The following is a 16,587-nucleotide window of genomic DNA, read 5'->3' as shown; positions in this document are numbered from 1 at the left end:
TATCACGTATTTCTAATAATTATATTATAATATTATATATTATTCTATCTAGTAAATTATTGTATCAAAATTGTTCACAAAGAACGGTTTTTACGGTACAATTACGTAAAACACTCTGCCTGTTTTCCGCTCTCTGAGTAGAAAGGGAAGTGTGATTTTAAGCCGGTCATCGAAACCGCTACTGTTATCAGCGTTGCTGATAGCGCAACCGATGTAGTGTATCGCATACTCAGCTAGAATTTTAAATGCTCGCTGGGTGTGCAGTAGTCGTTCACCTGATCGGTTCAATAACCCTTTCCTTAACAAAACAAAAAAAAAAAAGAAAAAAAGGAAAGGAAAAACTGCTTCGTGCTCACGAGAGACGCAGATGATAGGTATAAAATATCCTTTATAAAGCAAGTGATTAAAATAACCGTGGCCGACGAATACAAAAGTTCTCGACGAATAGTTTTCCCATCGTTTTAACGTCCATTTGATCGGAAAACACGTTTCACGATCGTGGAAAGCAGAATTATCTCCGACTGGGAACGTTCAAGCTTTTCTAGCAGATAAATTTTATTTTCACAAAAGTCTCGTTTCAATCTCAGTTTGACTCACAATCAGTCGGACTGATCAGATCCAAGTCCTTCAATCACGAATATGTTTTTCCAAACGTAACGCCTAAATATCCGAGTTCGAATCACATACGATTTCGAGTCCTCGAAAATTTACGATCTGCGAGATTCACAGAGTCTTTCAACTTCAAAATTAATCGTCGCTGATAAGTGAACCGAACAGCGTGAATCGGAGCGCGTTTGATCGATTTCATTGTCGCGTCCACAAGATACGGTCGCCATAGGAACGAGAAACATTTATGGTCGACATAGCGGCAAAAGTCACCGCGTATTTTCACGTGGCGAAGATTATGCCTTGCGGTTCGTGGCAAATTGCGACGCGTTCACGACTCTGTTGAGCCGCCTATGGTAATCCGAAAATGATCGAAACCCCGTGCATGTGCAAAGAGAAGAAGGAGGATGGGAACGGAGAGGAGATTTCTTTCGGTCCTCGCACCGACGACACTTACCGAACCTGTAATCTCCCGACACGATTTATGTATCCACGTAAGTCTGTATAATTTAGTAACGTGACGTATTCTCGTACTAAACGAGTCCTGATTGGTCCTCGACGCTTATCTCATTTTTTCAAAAAGGAAACGCTCCCTTCGAATATTTCCGTGGAGCTTGAATCGGCTCGCTGATCGATCTCGCGAAAACAACTCGCGTTTTCGCGGTAGGAGTTGGTCGTGCTAAAACGATAACGCTCCGCTATTAATAAGTCAATATTGACGACCGGCACGTTCGTCGAAGCTTATCGGTAATGCAGACATTCTTGCACGTATCGCAGGAACATTTCGATGGATCTCGCTTGAATTGAACGCGATTCCGCGTTACTTCGTGCATGCATCCCTCGTTAAGAGATTATTTCGTCTCGCAATAAGAAAAAAAATAAAATAAAATAAAATAAAATAAAAGGAAGAAAAAAAGATAAATTCAAGCGCATCGAAATATTCTCCAGTTCAAAGAGCTGTGTTTCTCAGATACATACATTTATTCCATTTTGCAAGAATGCGTATCCGACGTGTGTTCCTAAAAAGGCTCGCTTTGATTTTTCCATTTGATACGTTCGTCTGCGATGCGAGCATTCATCACGGGGAAAACACCGTGAAACGCCACACGTTCCAATTTCCATCGCGTGTCGCGGTATCTCGCGGTATTCAACTTCGTGTTTCTCGCATAATCGCGAAACGATCCCGCGAGTGAAATAACCGCGCCCCCTCGCGAGAAACCTCGAATCGCGAGATTGCGGCGCACGGTGAATGAACGTGCCCTTTGAAATCCGAGCCGACGCTTCCAGAACAATGACAAAGAACAGTTTTCATGCGCGTATTACGGGGAAACGAGCGCATCGATCAAAATACGAGGCGAGGAAACTGCTTATCTCCCTGGAAAACTCCGTGGAAATTATGAATTTTAATAACCGCTACGGGGAAAACAGTTACTTTGGAGCTTGGCGCGAGACCGCCGATATTCGGTAAAATTGAATTTCAATATGAAACGCCACGGTTGTGCAACGCCACGACGTACATACGTGTCAGCTGTGTACGAACACACAGAGCCGGCTCTGTTGAGGGCGAGCCAGCCCGCACCGTGTTTAAAATGAATAAAACATCCAATTTCCGCGGAACTGGACCTCATCGAGTCGAGTTATACCGTACGCGGTATAGCTGATATTATATTTGTCGAACGATATCTGACGAACGGTAACCCTCCAGTTGCACATCGAGAACGCAGTGCTGACTCTGGTGTGTTCAGTGCGCGTCCAGCATCTGAGCACACCATGCGCTTCCTCTTGCTCGTTTATCTCGTCTTATCGGTCCCCGCTCGAGACGTTAACGCGGAGGAAGTGGACTGCCAGGTTTACAACCATCTTTACGTCTGCCTGGCCAACGGCGTGCTGCACAGCGTCGCGTTCGAGGATGTCAACGCGGTTCAAACGATCGAGGACATAGAGCTGCATCTGGAGGGCCTCGGGATCGTCGACATAGCCAAGGACGCTTTTCTCGAAGTCAGCAACTCGTCCGCCTTGTACATTCGTGACAACCAGTTGTCCACGATTTCCAGACAGTATTTCACCGATCTGGACCAGCTGACGTATCTGGACCTGAAGAACAACAGCATCGCCGAGATAGAGGACGGCGCGTTCGCTAAATTGCGCAGCCTGGAAACGTTGCTACTCGACTGCAACAACATCACCGTGTTCCGTGCTGGAATGTGGAAAGGTCTCGCCGATCTCCGCGAATTGTACGCTACCAACAACAACGTCGTCTTGAGGAGGAACGTGTTCAGGGGTCTCAGGTACCTGGAAACTTTGGCGCTGGACTGCAACGAGATCACAGAGGTGCCGATCGGGACGTTCAACGGGCTACCTCACATCGATCTTCTCTATCTGTCGAGAAACAAAATTTCGTTCATACATCCGGAGGTGTTTCGAGGCCTTGGCGAGGTGAACGAATTAGACCTGGGACGAAACCGACTGAGAGACGTGTCCGGTGGGATCTTTCGACACCTGAAGAACCTAAACTCCCTGTGGCTCAACGGCAACCAGATCGTCACGCTGAAGGCCGACACTTTCGTGGGACTTGACAATTTGTTGCTCCTGTTTTTGAACAGCAACGAGCTACACTTCGTCGACATGTCCGCCTTCGCCAAAATGAGGAACGTCACCATCGATCCGGGCTTTAAGGTTGCCGGGACAACGATGGATGCCATTTGGAAAGTGCAAGGACGATTCCGATGCAACAACGTCGAGTATCAGTTGCCGTACGAGTGCGCAGAGATTGAGTCTCGGGTCTATTGACACAGATTGCAGAGTGAACAATGTCGCTTCGTTATAGAAACGCGGGTCTATATCCATTTACAGCAGTGAAAATGAATTCGAACGTGAAATTGTTATCGATCTCTCTTCTCCCTCTCTTCTCACTCTGTTTCTTACTTTCGTAATCTCACGACACGTCATTCGAGAAATTTTTACTTATTACGGAGAGAGTATCTTTTCGCTGTCCATTCGCAACAGTGGAAAGAATGAATTCGAGTCTTCTTATTGACGATAATTTTTGTAACCATTGACATTGTCGTTCGAGAAATTTTTTTTAGTCATGTACAGTATATAATTCACCAATGATTCATGTATGTATATGTACGTTGACAATGATTTTATGTAAAGTATTGGAAAATATACCTGCCGAGATACAACGACACGTTGCCTGTAATAGACACACGTCTATTTAGCGGTCAAGTGCAAGTTTATCCGATAAAAGTCGTTTTTCCAGGAGTGTTCAAGGGATATCGGCAGGACGAGAGTCCGCTACCGCATCCTTGTTACAGGAGCACGTCGATGGATTACGGATGGTACGCACCGACGATTCACACCGTGCCCACCGCTTATTATCCACGAAATACTTCTTTCAGCGAGAACATGGCGCGCGGCGGGATGTATCGTAATTGCTCTCTCAATACGGGACTGGACAAAAGCGTGGTTTAAATTCCTTGCTCGTTCCTCTTCGATCCTCTGTGAATTTCTTTTCAAATTGTCTGGATCACAGATTTGCTTTGTAAAGGAACGCAAAAAGTAGTTTCATACAATGATGGTGTACAATGTATTTCAATATGGTGTATTCAATAAATGTCGAACGAGTCTTACTTGTGGTTGCTTGTGCTTTCGAAATTGCCGAGATTTATCGTTCGACTTGATCTCGTGAATTTGTCAGTCTTTGTTAAAAAGATAGAAAAAAAAAAGGACGGTGCTGGGTTGCTGAGATTGACAATAGTCAGAAGTATAATATTTTATTTTTTTTTTGCTTTTTTTTCTTTGTTTTTTTTTTCTTTATTGTTACAGTTTTAGCTTTTACGCAGTAATCGTATTTCAACGAGATACCTAGTCGGGCCACGCAGAATTACACGGTGTCCCGAAATCTAGCACGAAATCGAGAGTCGTTTCTCCTCTCTTGCGATCTTGCGATTACTGGCGATTTATTTATCGTTCGCGCGCTTGTTTTTTTTTCTTTTTTTTTTTGGCTAAACGTTCGTCTTCGTTACAGCTTCGCTTTTAGGATTGAGTGATACCAGGGGGTCTGAAAGTTACTCTGCGTTACTCGACTTCGGAAGTAATTATAACATCTTATAACTTCTGAGTGCATGCCATTCGCCCATTACGCTGCTTAATATGATCATCGTAGTGGTAATGTTATAACTTCAACATATATATATATAAATATGTATTTATATATATATATTTATATATTTATAAATGTGTGTACATAACACAATGAGACAGCTCAATTCGTCAAAGACTTGTTAACATTTCAATGTCTTAACAACCATATAACAGACCCTTAAAACGCTTTCGTCAACGTTTCACAGTCCAATATGGCAATAATCTTTTTTTCTTTTTTTTTTCCTTTTTGTCTTTTTGTTTATTTTTATTAGTATGCAATGGATGAATACACGGTTCTAGTCGAAGAAACTCTGTAACGTATGTTCGTATGTTCGTCTGTTGCGGCGGGCCACGTCGAACGTCTCACGAAAACACCATAAAGATATTCCACGTCTGATAGTGCAACGTGAGAAAACGTAACTGGTATATTCGGAAATGCAATCAGAAACACGCGGCAGTTTCTATTCTCTCTCCCGCGTGCTTCGTTCGATTCGTTACTTCTCAGTTGATTCGTGTGAACTCCGTTGAAAAACTTTCCACGAAAATTGCGTCACGCGTCGAAGTTTTTTTTCAACAGCGTTCTCCGGGGAACCGCGTGTCGACGTAAAAATCTTTCTAAATCCGTAAAATCAGTCCTCGATAAGTGCGTCGATCGAAATATCAATCGTCGCCGTCGTCGCAAACAAAGTTCGAGGAATATACATTGAATCGATACGAGATCTACCAGCACTTTCCGTGCTCTCCGTGGGCCACCATTCGAGTCGTCGTCGTTTTACCGACGGTGCACGCGAGGACGCGACCGCGGAGACACTCGATCCCTGATGAAAATTCGATTAAGGCCATAAAATGATCACCGGGCGTCGAGTGTCGGTCGCCGTCGCGAGGAAGACTCCCTTGATGTTCCATAAAACAGCTCGTTACCTATCGACCACCCCGGGTTATCAAACGAATCAGATCCCTCGGTGAAAAGGGGCCGTTTCGCCTCGACCGCTCACGGACTAGCGAATAAAAAAGAAAAAAAAAAAAGAAAAAAGAAAAACCGGTGGAAAACGGGTTTCCATGATATCTGAAGAATATCGAAGCGGAGGAACGATCCTGTTAGCCTTTCGTATTCGTAAGTATCTTTTTCGAGCGTCGAACCAACGGGTAGGGGGGGATCGGTAACGATCGCTCGACGTGCGCCCAACACCGATAATCTTTACACACGATGCTCTCGATTATTATCTATACACAAATCTATACATTGTACTACTTGTTCTCTTCCCTCCCGATTCTTATTTCCTCAGTGTGCTGCGCTTACGTGTACGTACGCTTACATTTGGATTAGAGCTACCCCCAAAATTTATTTGTTCGGTGAATGAATCCTTAACAGCTAAAACGATGACAGATAGAACTCGCATTTTTACTCGCATTTAATATAATGTTCCTTATAGCATCTCTTCCTTTTCCCCTTTGTTTAACTTGGCGGTTAGATAAGAAGGTAATAAATGATATCGTACGATCGTGGAATTGGTAATTTAAACGTAGCTCGATACGAGCGCCGCGGGCGCCGCGATCGACTGACCGCTCGACTTCGCCGTGTTTCGTTGTCCACTCGGTGTCTTACAATCAGCACGCTTGGGACGCGGTCTTGACTATAAGCACGGAGGAAAATGAGCGAGCGAACGCGATCGACGACGGGGCGCGAGACCGCGAATCTGCGCGCGCGCGATCCAACGATCGAACTCGATCGCCGAGTGAAGCGACGATTCCCTTCGCGAAATAATCGACGAACGAATTCTAGTGACTTCGACGGTTGGATCGCGTGCGCGCCGCTTCAGGGGGGAAATAGTTCCTCTAAGTGATCACCGCGACGCATCTGGGATACGCGCGCCGCGGAGGAGAACATCGAGATTTAATACTAACTTGCTACTCCCTCTCACGTTCGTCTCGCTCGAGAATGGTAAACGCTTGCAGCGTGTAACTCTCTACTCGTAAATACCTTATATTGTCGTACAATTGATAACCGAGTATCGGCGTAACAGAGGCACGCCCTGCGCTACGCCATGGCTCCGTGTCGACGATTCGAAGCAAATTTAATCGACGACACGAAACGCCAAGCCATTTTTCAGTGAAAATGCGCACACTTACTCGCACGAGCACGTTCCATTTTCATCTTCTTTCTTTCGTTTTCTTTTTCGTAATTGTCTCCGCCTTTTTTTCTTCCGTTTACGACAGCATTCCGACCGATTTACAATTAATTAGACCTTACACCTTACGACGTTTAAACACGTCCCTAGAATAATAGACTGATTCCTCTGTTGTTCATCTGGCGTGATAAGCTACTAACTGCAGCGTATCTTAATGTTATGTCGTTAGTTAATTACGTGTGTGTGTGTATATATATATATATATATGTATGTATATATAATACGTCGTGTTTATAATATTCGTGTATTGAGAGTACGAGTGTGTTACGTGATTATAATACATGTGACTAGCACTCATTGAAATCAAGGAGGTAACATACGGTTACATATATGAGTCTACCGTACTTCTTTTCAACTAGCCTACGATGATAATCTCACCTTAACGACTGTGTTATTGTTAACGCTATGGCTTTATTACCTTAAGTTCGTTACACAGAGACATTGATTAATCGTTAATTAAAAGGGCGAGCGTTCGCGCGCGATCGAGGCGAGATCCGGAAGCATCGTCGGTGCATCGACCAGCCGGCCAGATTCTACTCGTACGAGAAGGTTGCTTCACAGCATTCATCCCTTCCGCAATTATTCGTTGTAATTAGTCTCGTATAGAGTGTTGGTGTTTCGTTTCGCGACTCACGAAAAGATATGAGCAAGAACAAGGAAGAGAAATCATTGAGGACGAAAGAAACGATTCTATAGTGTTCGATCGTCGTGGTCGAGGCGACGATACTTTATGTAAGTATAGGTAGATTTATAGGTGTTGCAACACGGTGTCGACTGGAAGTCGCGCCGAAAGAAAATCGTTGAAGGAAAGGAGAGCAACGAGGCACTAAATTGGCTGCGAACGCCATGAGCTAAAAATCGCGACAGGATTACCGCCTCGATTCCTCGCGTCGAACGCTCGATACGCTATTCCTCGATACTCGGCGAGATGATTAGAATTGTCACTTACCGTACTCTAAGCGTGTATAACCTAGGCTCTTACGATCGAGTACGTTTCGAGGCTTCGTCGCACGGTGTTTCCAACGCGCGAGATTAGACACACAGTACCGTGAAAGAAGCAACGAAACGACGATGGTAACGCAGAATCACACCACTACGGCATTATCATCGAGCCTGGTTCGTCTTCCTTTCTCTTTCTATATTTTTCTTTTTATTTTTATTTTTTTTTTTTCGTTTTTATTACTTTTTCTGCTGGAACTTACTTTATACGATGTCGTTACACAAGGCATCTAAATTAGTTCCTTTCGACCTTAGAAAGTATCTCTATGAATTGGTAAATCTTAACCAACAACAGTATTGTACGGTGACGCAAGGATCCTAAGTAAGATTAGCTTAATCGCTAACGTTATTACTTCCGGCAAGAAGGAAACTGAGACTGGATGACGAAAATTCAGCGCGAAAGAGCACCGCTATTCTTTTTTTTTTTCATTTTTCTTTTTTTTTTTTTTTAAATAAGACTTGAATTTATGAAAACGGTGCGAATCTTCGTACGGAAACAGAGGATCTATCAAAGGATCTACCAAGTTTTATTAGCTGACACGTGGCTACTACGAAATCAAACGCGACGTGAATACGTAAACACGATCGAAACTAATGGAGAGGTGTTGTAACAAGGCTGCTCACTACATCACACGGGCACTAGAACAAATTACAAAGTCGTCGATCAATGATTCTTCACACGATCAAGCAACGTGAAATGCCTAACGATAAATGTTTGCTTTCTGTTTGGTTTCTATTTGGTGTTCTGTTTGACTTGATCATCTACTCGATCCTAACGAGTGACTAATTGTTTGAGAAATTATGCTTCCGCAAGAGCGTAAAAGAGAAAGGAAACGTTAAATAGTGATTAAACGAAACTAATTGTAAGTGTAAATTCGTTACACAGAAATGCTCGTTAATATCAAGAAAACGATCGACATGCTTGTAAAAATTGAATCTGCAAATATTCGATACAAAAAAAAAAAAAAAAAAAAAAAAAAAAAAAAAAGAAAAACGCTCGTAGAAGAAAAGAGTAACGAGTTGCGTAAATATACTCTCTCGGATAGTGTATTCGTGCAGATGATCAGTTTCGCGGACTTTCGTGTGTTTCCGCGTGTTCTCTGCCCCTAAATGGATAATCGCTACGATTTCTCCGAAGAAGCGTGCTTTGCTAAGTGACTAGTCGTCGTAGGTATCGAAGTCAATGCCGTTAATTCGTCTAGGCTGCAACAAACACTTTTTGAACCCAACTGCCTCCTCTATGTCGTCTGTTTTTTCTATCCTACCTAGTGCTTAAACTTGCACCCCTGAGATATTCGTTATACCTTTAACAGCGTCTGCGTATCAGTATACGGATTCCGTATCGGATCAAGCGCGTCCATCTTAACGGATCTATCGACCTCTCTATCTGTTTTCGTTTCCTCGCGTCGTCGTGGCGTCAGCTCCGAAAGCGAGTTTCACAGTTTCGCTCAGCGGCTTTCGTTCATCGACGATCGTTTTTTGTACTTCGTTGGGCAACTACAACTTTCTCTCTGTTGTAAAGATTGTCCAGGATTCTTTCTTTTTTTTTTTTCTTTTCGTCTTTCTGTTCCATGTTCTTATCCAGTTACCTCCCTTAAGGTGCTATTTCCTGCAAACGTCAAGTGTAAACTCGACAATTTATTGCTCGCGATATCTATTGCGATTCTGACTTCACTGTCATACGTACGTGCGGGCGAGTTCTCTCAAACTAGGTTAGCGAAATTAGACAGCCTCTGTAACGTCTGTAACCCTAACTCCAAAAGCTTCTGCTCTATTCTCTCGCGGCTCTACGCGCTCTAAACGCTGTTTAAGACTCTACGCGTCGTTCTCTACGTATCATTGCCTTGTCGTATCGATGAAGCTAAACTGTCAACGAAAATCAAAAGCGCACGAGACGCAACGCGAATCTAACTGCACTAAACGGCGAACCATTGGTGTAGGTGAACCGAGGAGAATAAACGACGTAAGCTCGAGCTACCGCGAATATCGACGAACGATAAATGTGCTCGCTTGGTTCGATCGATTGACGTTTCGAGTGACGCTAACGCCTTCGTTCGCTGTTGATCGTACTTTGGACGGTGTACCTGCACTTATCCACGATATCGAGGTGTCTGACGAATAATGATAAGCAGCTCGTTAAAGATGATCATGCGAAAGGTAAAACGGTGCACGCGCTCGGTGTATAAAAAGTACAAACAACATAGAGAGGAAGAGAGAGAGAGAGAGAGAGAGAGAAATAGAGAAAGAGAAATAGAAAGAGAAAGAGAGAGATGCGCATGGTTAAGTGCATAGTGAAAATTGTACGTCGAAACGCACTTTGGCTGCTCCGAATGGATAAGAAACGTGACAAGAAGGACACTTAAGTATCAAGGCACATCAAAAATCAAACCATCGGACATCTATTACTTCGAAAATTAACTCTGGTAGCCGTGGGTACCGTTCAATTCATATACCGTGTACCTTACTTTTCAACGGATAACTAACGATACTGATTTAAACCTAGATACACATACCGAGAATATCGATCAATTAGTTGTGCAATAGAGGATGGACTAGGTTCACGTCTCTGCGTTCGCGTATCCTTTCCTTCACATTCCTAAAAATTCAACATCGACAGAAGCAAAGGTGAATATAACCAAGACCTAATAAAGGAGGCGACATACGTTCCTTTTACGCGTCCTACGCGTCTCCCTTGCTATATTCTTGCGACTGACAAAGGTTTAAGTTAAAATCGATATTTCGATAAAAAGCAATCGTTCCGTAATCGTAATATAAAATCAAGGTAGAACAGAGTGTGAAACGAACGAACTTATTTCTGTTTCTTTCAAAGCTGACACCACGAGCTGTCTGCCCTTCGCCGCCAATACGTTTATCAGCCCTTATTCTAAGGTAAATTGAGATCATTTGGATAAAGACGTTTCGTTCTCTATTCTCGTTCTTTTCTTCTTTTTCTTTTTTTTTTTTTTCTTTTCTTTCGTCGATCGGTTCTTTTCACTTCGTAGATTCGAATCGTTATTCACCAGCGAGTACTGAATCAAAGGAGTTTCGATGAAATAAAGTTAAATTACAGGGTAAACGAACACGAGTATATCTGCAGATCATCAAGTGTTTGCTTGGTGTGCTTCGGATTTTTGCACGATCGCAAGAAATCACGATTTACTGAATGCCCATGTGTTTCTTTCTGTTTTTTTTTTTCTTCTTCTTCTTTGCCTTAATAATCATTTCCTCGCGGCAACTAGCGGCCGCTACCCTCTCGCTTCCCCGTTCCTAGTTCACGAACCCGTTTTTTTATATTTTTTTTATTACATTTTGATTTCATCGGTAATTGTTCTTAAAGCCTACGGAGCAACGAACGTATCTCTTTTTTCGTGAATTTTCAGCAAGCGTGCCGAGTAGTCGCCTCGCGCAAGCTCCCTCCCATTCGCCTCTTTACAAATCACCTGCAACATCGCGTGAAAATTTAGGAAAAAGAAGCAGTTCGTTATCGGAATGCTGGACAGTTTTCAACATCGAGATGCTCGGCCACTATTCGAGACGATAAATTTTGACAAATCCAAATCGAAAGGTCGCCGGCCGAGGAAATTACATTTTTTTTGCAGGCCGAAACGTGTTCATTGTTCAAGATCAAGGCCGGACGACTCGGCAGAAGAATTTTTTTTTTCTCTCACTCTCGCAAGTCCCGTTCATTTAGTCCAAACGTTTGCGTTGCTCACATGCACGATGTCAAAGTACTGCCCGTATTTTTTTTTTTTTTTTTCGATATCTTAATGACTATTTGTGCGCTTAAGATACAGACTCGTCGATCGTTTGGTTCTTCCATGGCCTGACAATCGAGTGCCAGGGCGATCGATCCGAAGTCTTCTCTAGCCAAATGTTCAGTATAATGCCCGAATCTCCTCTTTTTTTGTTTTCCTCAATCATTTTGAATGACGTCGGCTTACAAATACTTTTTAACAATTTTACAAATATGTATTTTACTGCAGGACTTTCATCACCCATTTAAATTTATAACTCGTCGTTTCTTCCATTCTTTCTTTCTGTATTTTTTTTTTTCCCAGCTTTCTCTACCTCGCATCATTCCCGTTTCCCTCGCCGTTAGACAATGCTATAATCGAAAGTTAAGCCTAAAAAGTGGACGCCTGAAGTAAAGTCGGATGAGGAGATGACAGGGGCCTATGGTACTGTTGCCTGTTGGAATCGAAAAACCAAGTGGCGGCGTTCCCCGTAAACGAGACGAGTATGCAGAACGGATACGTCGATGGTAACGAAACATAACCGGACACTTGGAAAAGCATTCTTCGTTTTCTTCGACTATTTCTTTTAACCTGAGAGAATCTCTTTTTTTTCCCTAGCCACTATGTAAATGCTGAATACATCGAATACATAGAATCTACATTACGATTTTTTTACTTTTTTTACGTTTTTTTTTTTTTTCTTTTACCTTTTAATATACATAAACGACCACGACTTTAAACTTTCTCCCGGATTAATTTCTTTTTGCTCACCCTCCCCTTATCGAAAACACGTAGTTAACATTTGTGTAGCAACCGATGCGTCAAACACGTGGAGTATCGATTAACAATTAAGTACGGAATAATTAGCAAACGTAGTTACCAAGAATTCTAGAAGAACAAGCTTCGAAAGAATCTTCTTCGTCGAATGACCGAGCAAGCAACTGACAACTAAATCTGCTAGAAACGAGATGTTATGTTAAGTTATGTTTATGTTTTATACACATCGCCGTGGACCGTTAGCAAAATTTACATCGTTATATGGCGTCCCATTGTAGGACACGAGCGTTGTTTAGACGAGCTTGATGATCTGCAAATATATCGACGTTCAGTTTCCTTTTCAATCCATTTTCATACCCGACAAATTAATCAAAATACGTCGTCCGAGCGTTTTTTTTTTTTTTTTTTTTTTTTTTTTGAAGAAATCCCATTTTGTTGCAAAATTATTCACATACCGTTACTAATGACAAGGAAACAATACGAAGAAAAATACGATCTTTCGCCAAAGATGTTCTAAGCAATCCATCTTCGTCTCGGGTACAGTTTTCTTAGTAACTCAGATTTGACAACAATCGTAAGACGATCTCCTTTGCTCCAGTACACAACCTTCGCGTTTCGAGAAATTTACATATCTCCAAAGATCCCTGCAAACGTTTTCCGAAGATTCTTCATGGTGTCTTCGGTGTCTTCGCTCTGGGACTGGCTACCTTGTCTGTGGAAAGGTATTCTCGACGTTGGAGTCTCTTCTTGACGTCGACCAACCGACGGAGCGCTGCTCACTGTACTTGACTGCGATGCTGCAAACGAGCAAATAACAGTTGAGACGTCGAAACACTTGTTTATTTTAATTACGTTAGATCGTACAGAGTCGCGACAGAGTCTCTGCGAACCTTGTGAATCGCGTCGTTGCAATTGATGATGGCTGTCAGAGCTGGTTACGTCGGCCGTCATTGCTGTCGCCGAGCCCGCGGAACCTAAACTTCCTATGCTAGCCATGGATCCCATGCTCCCATGAGATCCCAGCGGAGCAGCTGGTGGCACACTACGGTCTTCTACCGGGCTCGTTGCCTGACTCGAGCCAGACATCGATCCTCTCGATGTTGTTTTCGTCAACACGCTCGGAGGTCGACAACATACCTGGGCATTTGGAAAAGTATGAGAAGAGGATTAGTTACGCAATGTTATCGCATGTTCGCGATAGAGAATTTATGGTCTTCAAGTGACTCGAGCCTCGAGTTTTAAGTCGCCAGCAACTACTCGATCGTCTGGCCGATCTTTGTTCAAAAATCTACCATGAGCCCCCGATCGTGCCATAAATCAAGGCACCCGCTTGCCCAAATGTCGAACAAACGTCGTTTCGATCACATTCGTACCTGCATCTTCGCGGTGACGAGGTCCGCAATATGACGGCGATCCTCCTCCTGCGAGTCTCCCATCAACGACAACGCGCTATCGTTCACCTCGATTATGTATTCCCGGCCATCCTTCCCGACCAGCAGCTCGATCGCGCAGATATCCAATCCACCGAACAATTGGGCCACGTGATCAACCCAGGTGCGATGTCTTTCGCTCACGGCTAATTGCTCCAACATCGCCGAACCGGTGTTAGACTTCCAGTTTCCGCTTATGCTCTTCCGCCTGAGAGGAACGTTGGCGACCGTGGTCGTTAATTAATCGCCCTGCTATTCTCGTCGCGATTGTCTCACGTCGGCTGACTCTCGGCTCGATAAGGAGGCGGACGAATTAACGTTTCGATCGTTCCGTGATGATATATATATATATATTTAGAAAGGTGGGACACGGCAAACTTCTTGATCTTATTTCAAGAATCGAATGACAACGTACAAGAGAGATTCTGCATTGTTCTCTGAGTCATGCCACATTACCATGAGTATACACACGTACATATACGCATACTGATTGTCTGAGTCGGGTAGAATGATTGAGAAAAAAAAAAAAAAAAAATAGATGTGTCTGAAAGGATCCTGTCGATCGTTACATAACTCACCGTTTCACCTTACCAGCCGAGAGTTCAGCTACGCGGTTCTAATTCCCATTTTTCTAACGAGACCACGATGGGAAAACCAATGACAAGCTACTCGGTAACATTTGCGACAACGACAGATCGCGAGGCATCGATCTGGCAGACATCTCGCGACACTCACATGAACGCCTTGTAGTTATTGCCTATTTTCTGCACGTGAACGTCGTACTTGGTGTCGACGTACGGCTCCGCTGTGCAGTAAGTGTTGGCCAGAGCGGCCAAAGAGGCGAGATCCAGAAACTCTTGATTCGTCTCGGCACGAGCTTTTCCCACTCCACTGTGGGCGTGTCCGAGTTTCACCACGACCGGGTAGCGAGCTGCACTCACCTGAAAAAAGAAAGAAAAAAAAAATGTGTATAAAAGTGAAAACGATCATATCGTTTTCAGAAAAGTAAAAGGATCAACGGACACAGGCGTGTTCGATCGCGAGTCGAATCGTCTCGTGGCTAAGTTACCGAACGACCGGTCGCATAACGATGACTCTCTGGGACGTTGAACCACGTTGAACATTTTGCCAGTCCTAGAGTATATATTCGACGCTTCTCGACGCGTTTGCAACGCGGTGCCAAGGTTCTTCTCTGCGCGGAGAATCGATTAACAATGCACGCGTATTCTACATTCCGGCGTAATCCGACGGAAAACCAGTCGGATGGTACGCCTACGGCGATATCTCCGACTTGTCTTCGATAATCGAATACATTAACCGACATCTATGGATGAAGATCAAAGTCAGCCGATACGCAGGCGGTTGATTAAACAGTCTGTGATATTTCGCGTGGGTCGGAGGAGATTATTAAACGATGACGCCGCGTGTTCGTTGCATCCGTCAGCCGATTCGTTCCGAACGATTTTCCAGAATCGTGAAACGTGCACTCTGGAGATTGAATTTTCTACACGTGAATTAGCGAAGTGCATCGAGCAGGCTAAGAATTATTCGCGATGCGAAACGGATGTGCTCGCATCGAGGACGAGAACGCTGAAACAGTTTCTTTGAACTGTAAAGACGTCAGAAGTTTGAAAACCGTAGCCTGTAGCTTGTCGTTTCTCTCGTAACTGGTGAATCGTTCCAAGCTCACGATCTTCGGAGCGGCGAGTTTCACCCGGTTCCACTTCGGTAATCGAGTTGGGGAAAAAGGGCGAAGGCAGCGTAAAATGTGAACGCTCTCTCCCGGTTATCCCGTTAGCGCAGATAACCAAGGAATTCCTCGTTAATAGAAACAAATCGGAGCCAATCCGGCTTAAGTGGATAATTCCATTTAAATTGAACCTTAATCTCCTTCGTCCTTCTCTTTCTCGGAACCTAGGACAAATTGAGGAACGTCAATCGATCGTTCGATGCAGTCCGTTTTCCACAGAACTGCTAGTTATAGTATGTTAGATTACTATGTAGTATATAGTATATATGTAGACTATAGTATAGTATGTTAGACTACGTCCGATCAATTACTTCTCATGAATCTCTCTCGCGTTTTAGTTTCTCTCGAAACGTAAAACAAATTAAAGAACTTTAGCTTTTAACACTATTCCCAACGAATCTCTCCTTACAACGTTCAAGTATCTATCACGATACGAAATTTCTGAATTTTTATATCTATCCGTTTTGATCCTCTTCTCGGGTGATCAAGGGCTATCGATCGATCGTTCAGTATGCTCTGTCTCTCGCACACGTTCACTTGGTGTTAATACCTTCTCGAGACTTGAGAACAAAATTGTGAAACGCAAATCGATGATCGTTCACCCTCTATAGAACCGCTTTAATAGTAAAGCGCGCGGCTGTGCAGAAAGCTTAATGACGAGGCTGTTTACAAAGCGCGTCGACGTGGAAAAAGGAAGTGATTGTTGAACGAATCGTCTCATGGGCGCACGTCCGGCCACCACTGACTGGCCCCGCTGATTCTCCGATGGATAGTGCTCAAACCGTATCGTATCCACGTGTTTATGCCGGCACGTGGGTGTCGCAAAAGTGGCTTTCTGAGCACCGCTGGACGCGTGTCCGTTCCCCCGCGTGGCACGAACACCAACGACGGGGATCAACGGCGAGGGACACGGAGATAAATCATTTATCGTGCTCGAGGGGACTTTCGAGGACTCT

At 43.7% G+C, this 16,587-nt stretch overlaps 3 protein-coding genes across 4 annotated transcripts in view; 2 read left to right on the top strand and 1 right to left on the bottom strand.

Moving 5' to 3' along the window:
• Positions 1 to 913: 913 nt before the first annotated feature.
• On the top strand, positions 914 to 4,238 carry LOC122535259 (UPF0691 protein C9orf116 homolog). Its single transcript, XM_043666654.1, has 2 exons — positions 914 to 1,100; positions 3,869 to 4,238. Exons 1-2 carry the CDS (start codon positions 974 to 976, stop codon positions 4,078 to 4,080), a joined length of 339 nt encoding a protein of 112 aa, XP_043522589.1. The 5' UTR covers positions 914 to 973; the 3' UTR covers positions 4,081 to 4,238.
• LOC122535232 (insulin-like growth factor-binding protein complex acid labile subunit) lies at positions 2,295 to 3,794 on the top strand. Its single transcript, XM_043666592.1, has one exon. It carries the CDS (start codon positions 2,377 to 2,379, stop codon positions 3,394 to 3,396), a length of 1,020 nt encoding a protein of 339 aa, XP_043522527.1. The 5' UTR covers positions 2,295 to 2,376; the 3' UTR covers positions 3,397 to 3,794.
• A 5,092-nt stretch (positions 4,239 to 9,330) lies between the features above and the next one.
• Positions 9,331 to 16,587, bottom strand: part of LOC122535218 (synapsin) — a 46,339-nt gene continuing 39,082 nt past the window's right edge. For both annotated transcript variants that reach the window (XM_043666583.1, XM_043666575.1), the window contains exons 7-10: positions 14,617 to 14,822; positions 13,825 to 14,089; positions 13,342 to 13,588; positions 9,331 to 13,248 (exon numbers count right to left, since the gene is read on the bottom strand). In XM_043666583.1, coding sequence (XP_043522518.1) covers positions 13,076 to 13,248; positions 13,342 to 13,588; positions 13,825 to 14,089; positions 14,617 to 14,822 — 891 coding nt within the window. In that variant the 3' untranslated portion in view covers positions 9,331 to 13,075. The remainder of the gene's footprint in view (positions 13,249 to 13,341; positions 13,589 to 13,824; positions 14,090 to 14,616; positions 14,823 to 16,587) is intronic.

Source organism: Frieseomelitta varia, unplaced genomic scaffold (genome assembly GCF_011392965.1).
Source record: "Frieseomelitta varia isolate USP_RPSP 00005682 unplaced genomic scaffold, Fvar_1.2 scaffold_152, whole genome shotgun sequence".
NCBI classification, from domain to species: Eukaryota; Metazoa; Arthropoda; class Insecta; order Hymenoptera; family Apidae; genus Frieseomelitta; species Frieseomelitta varia.
The sequence above is the reverse complement of the archived record's forward strand: the minus strand, read 5'-3'. Positions and strand labels throughout refer to the sequence as shown.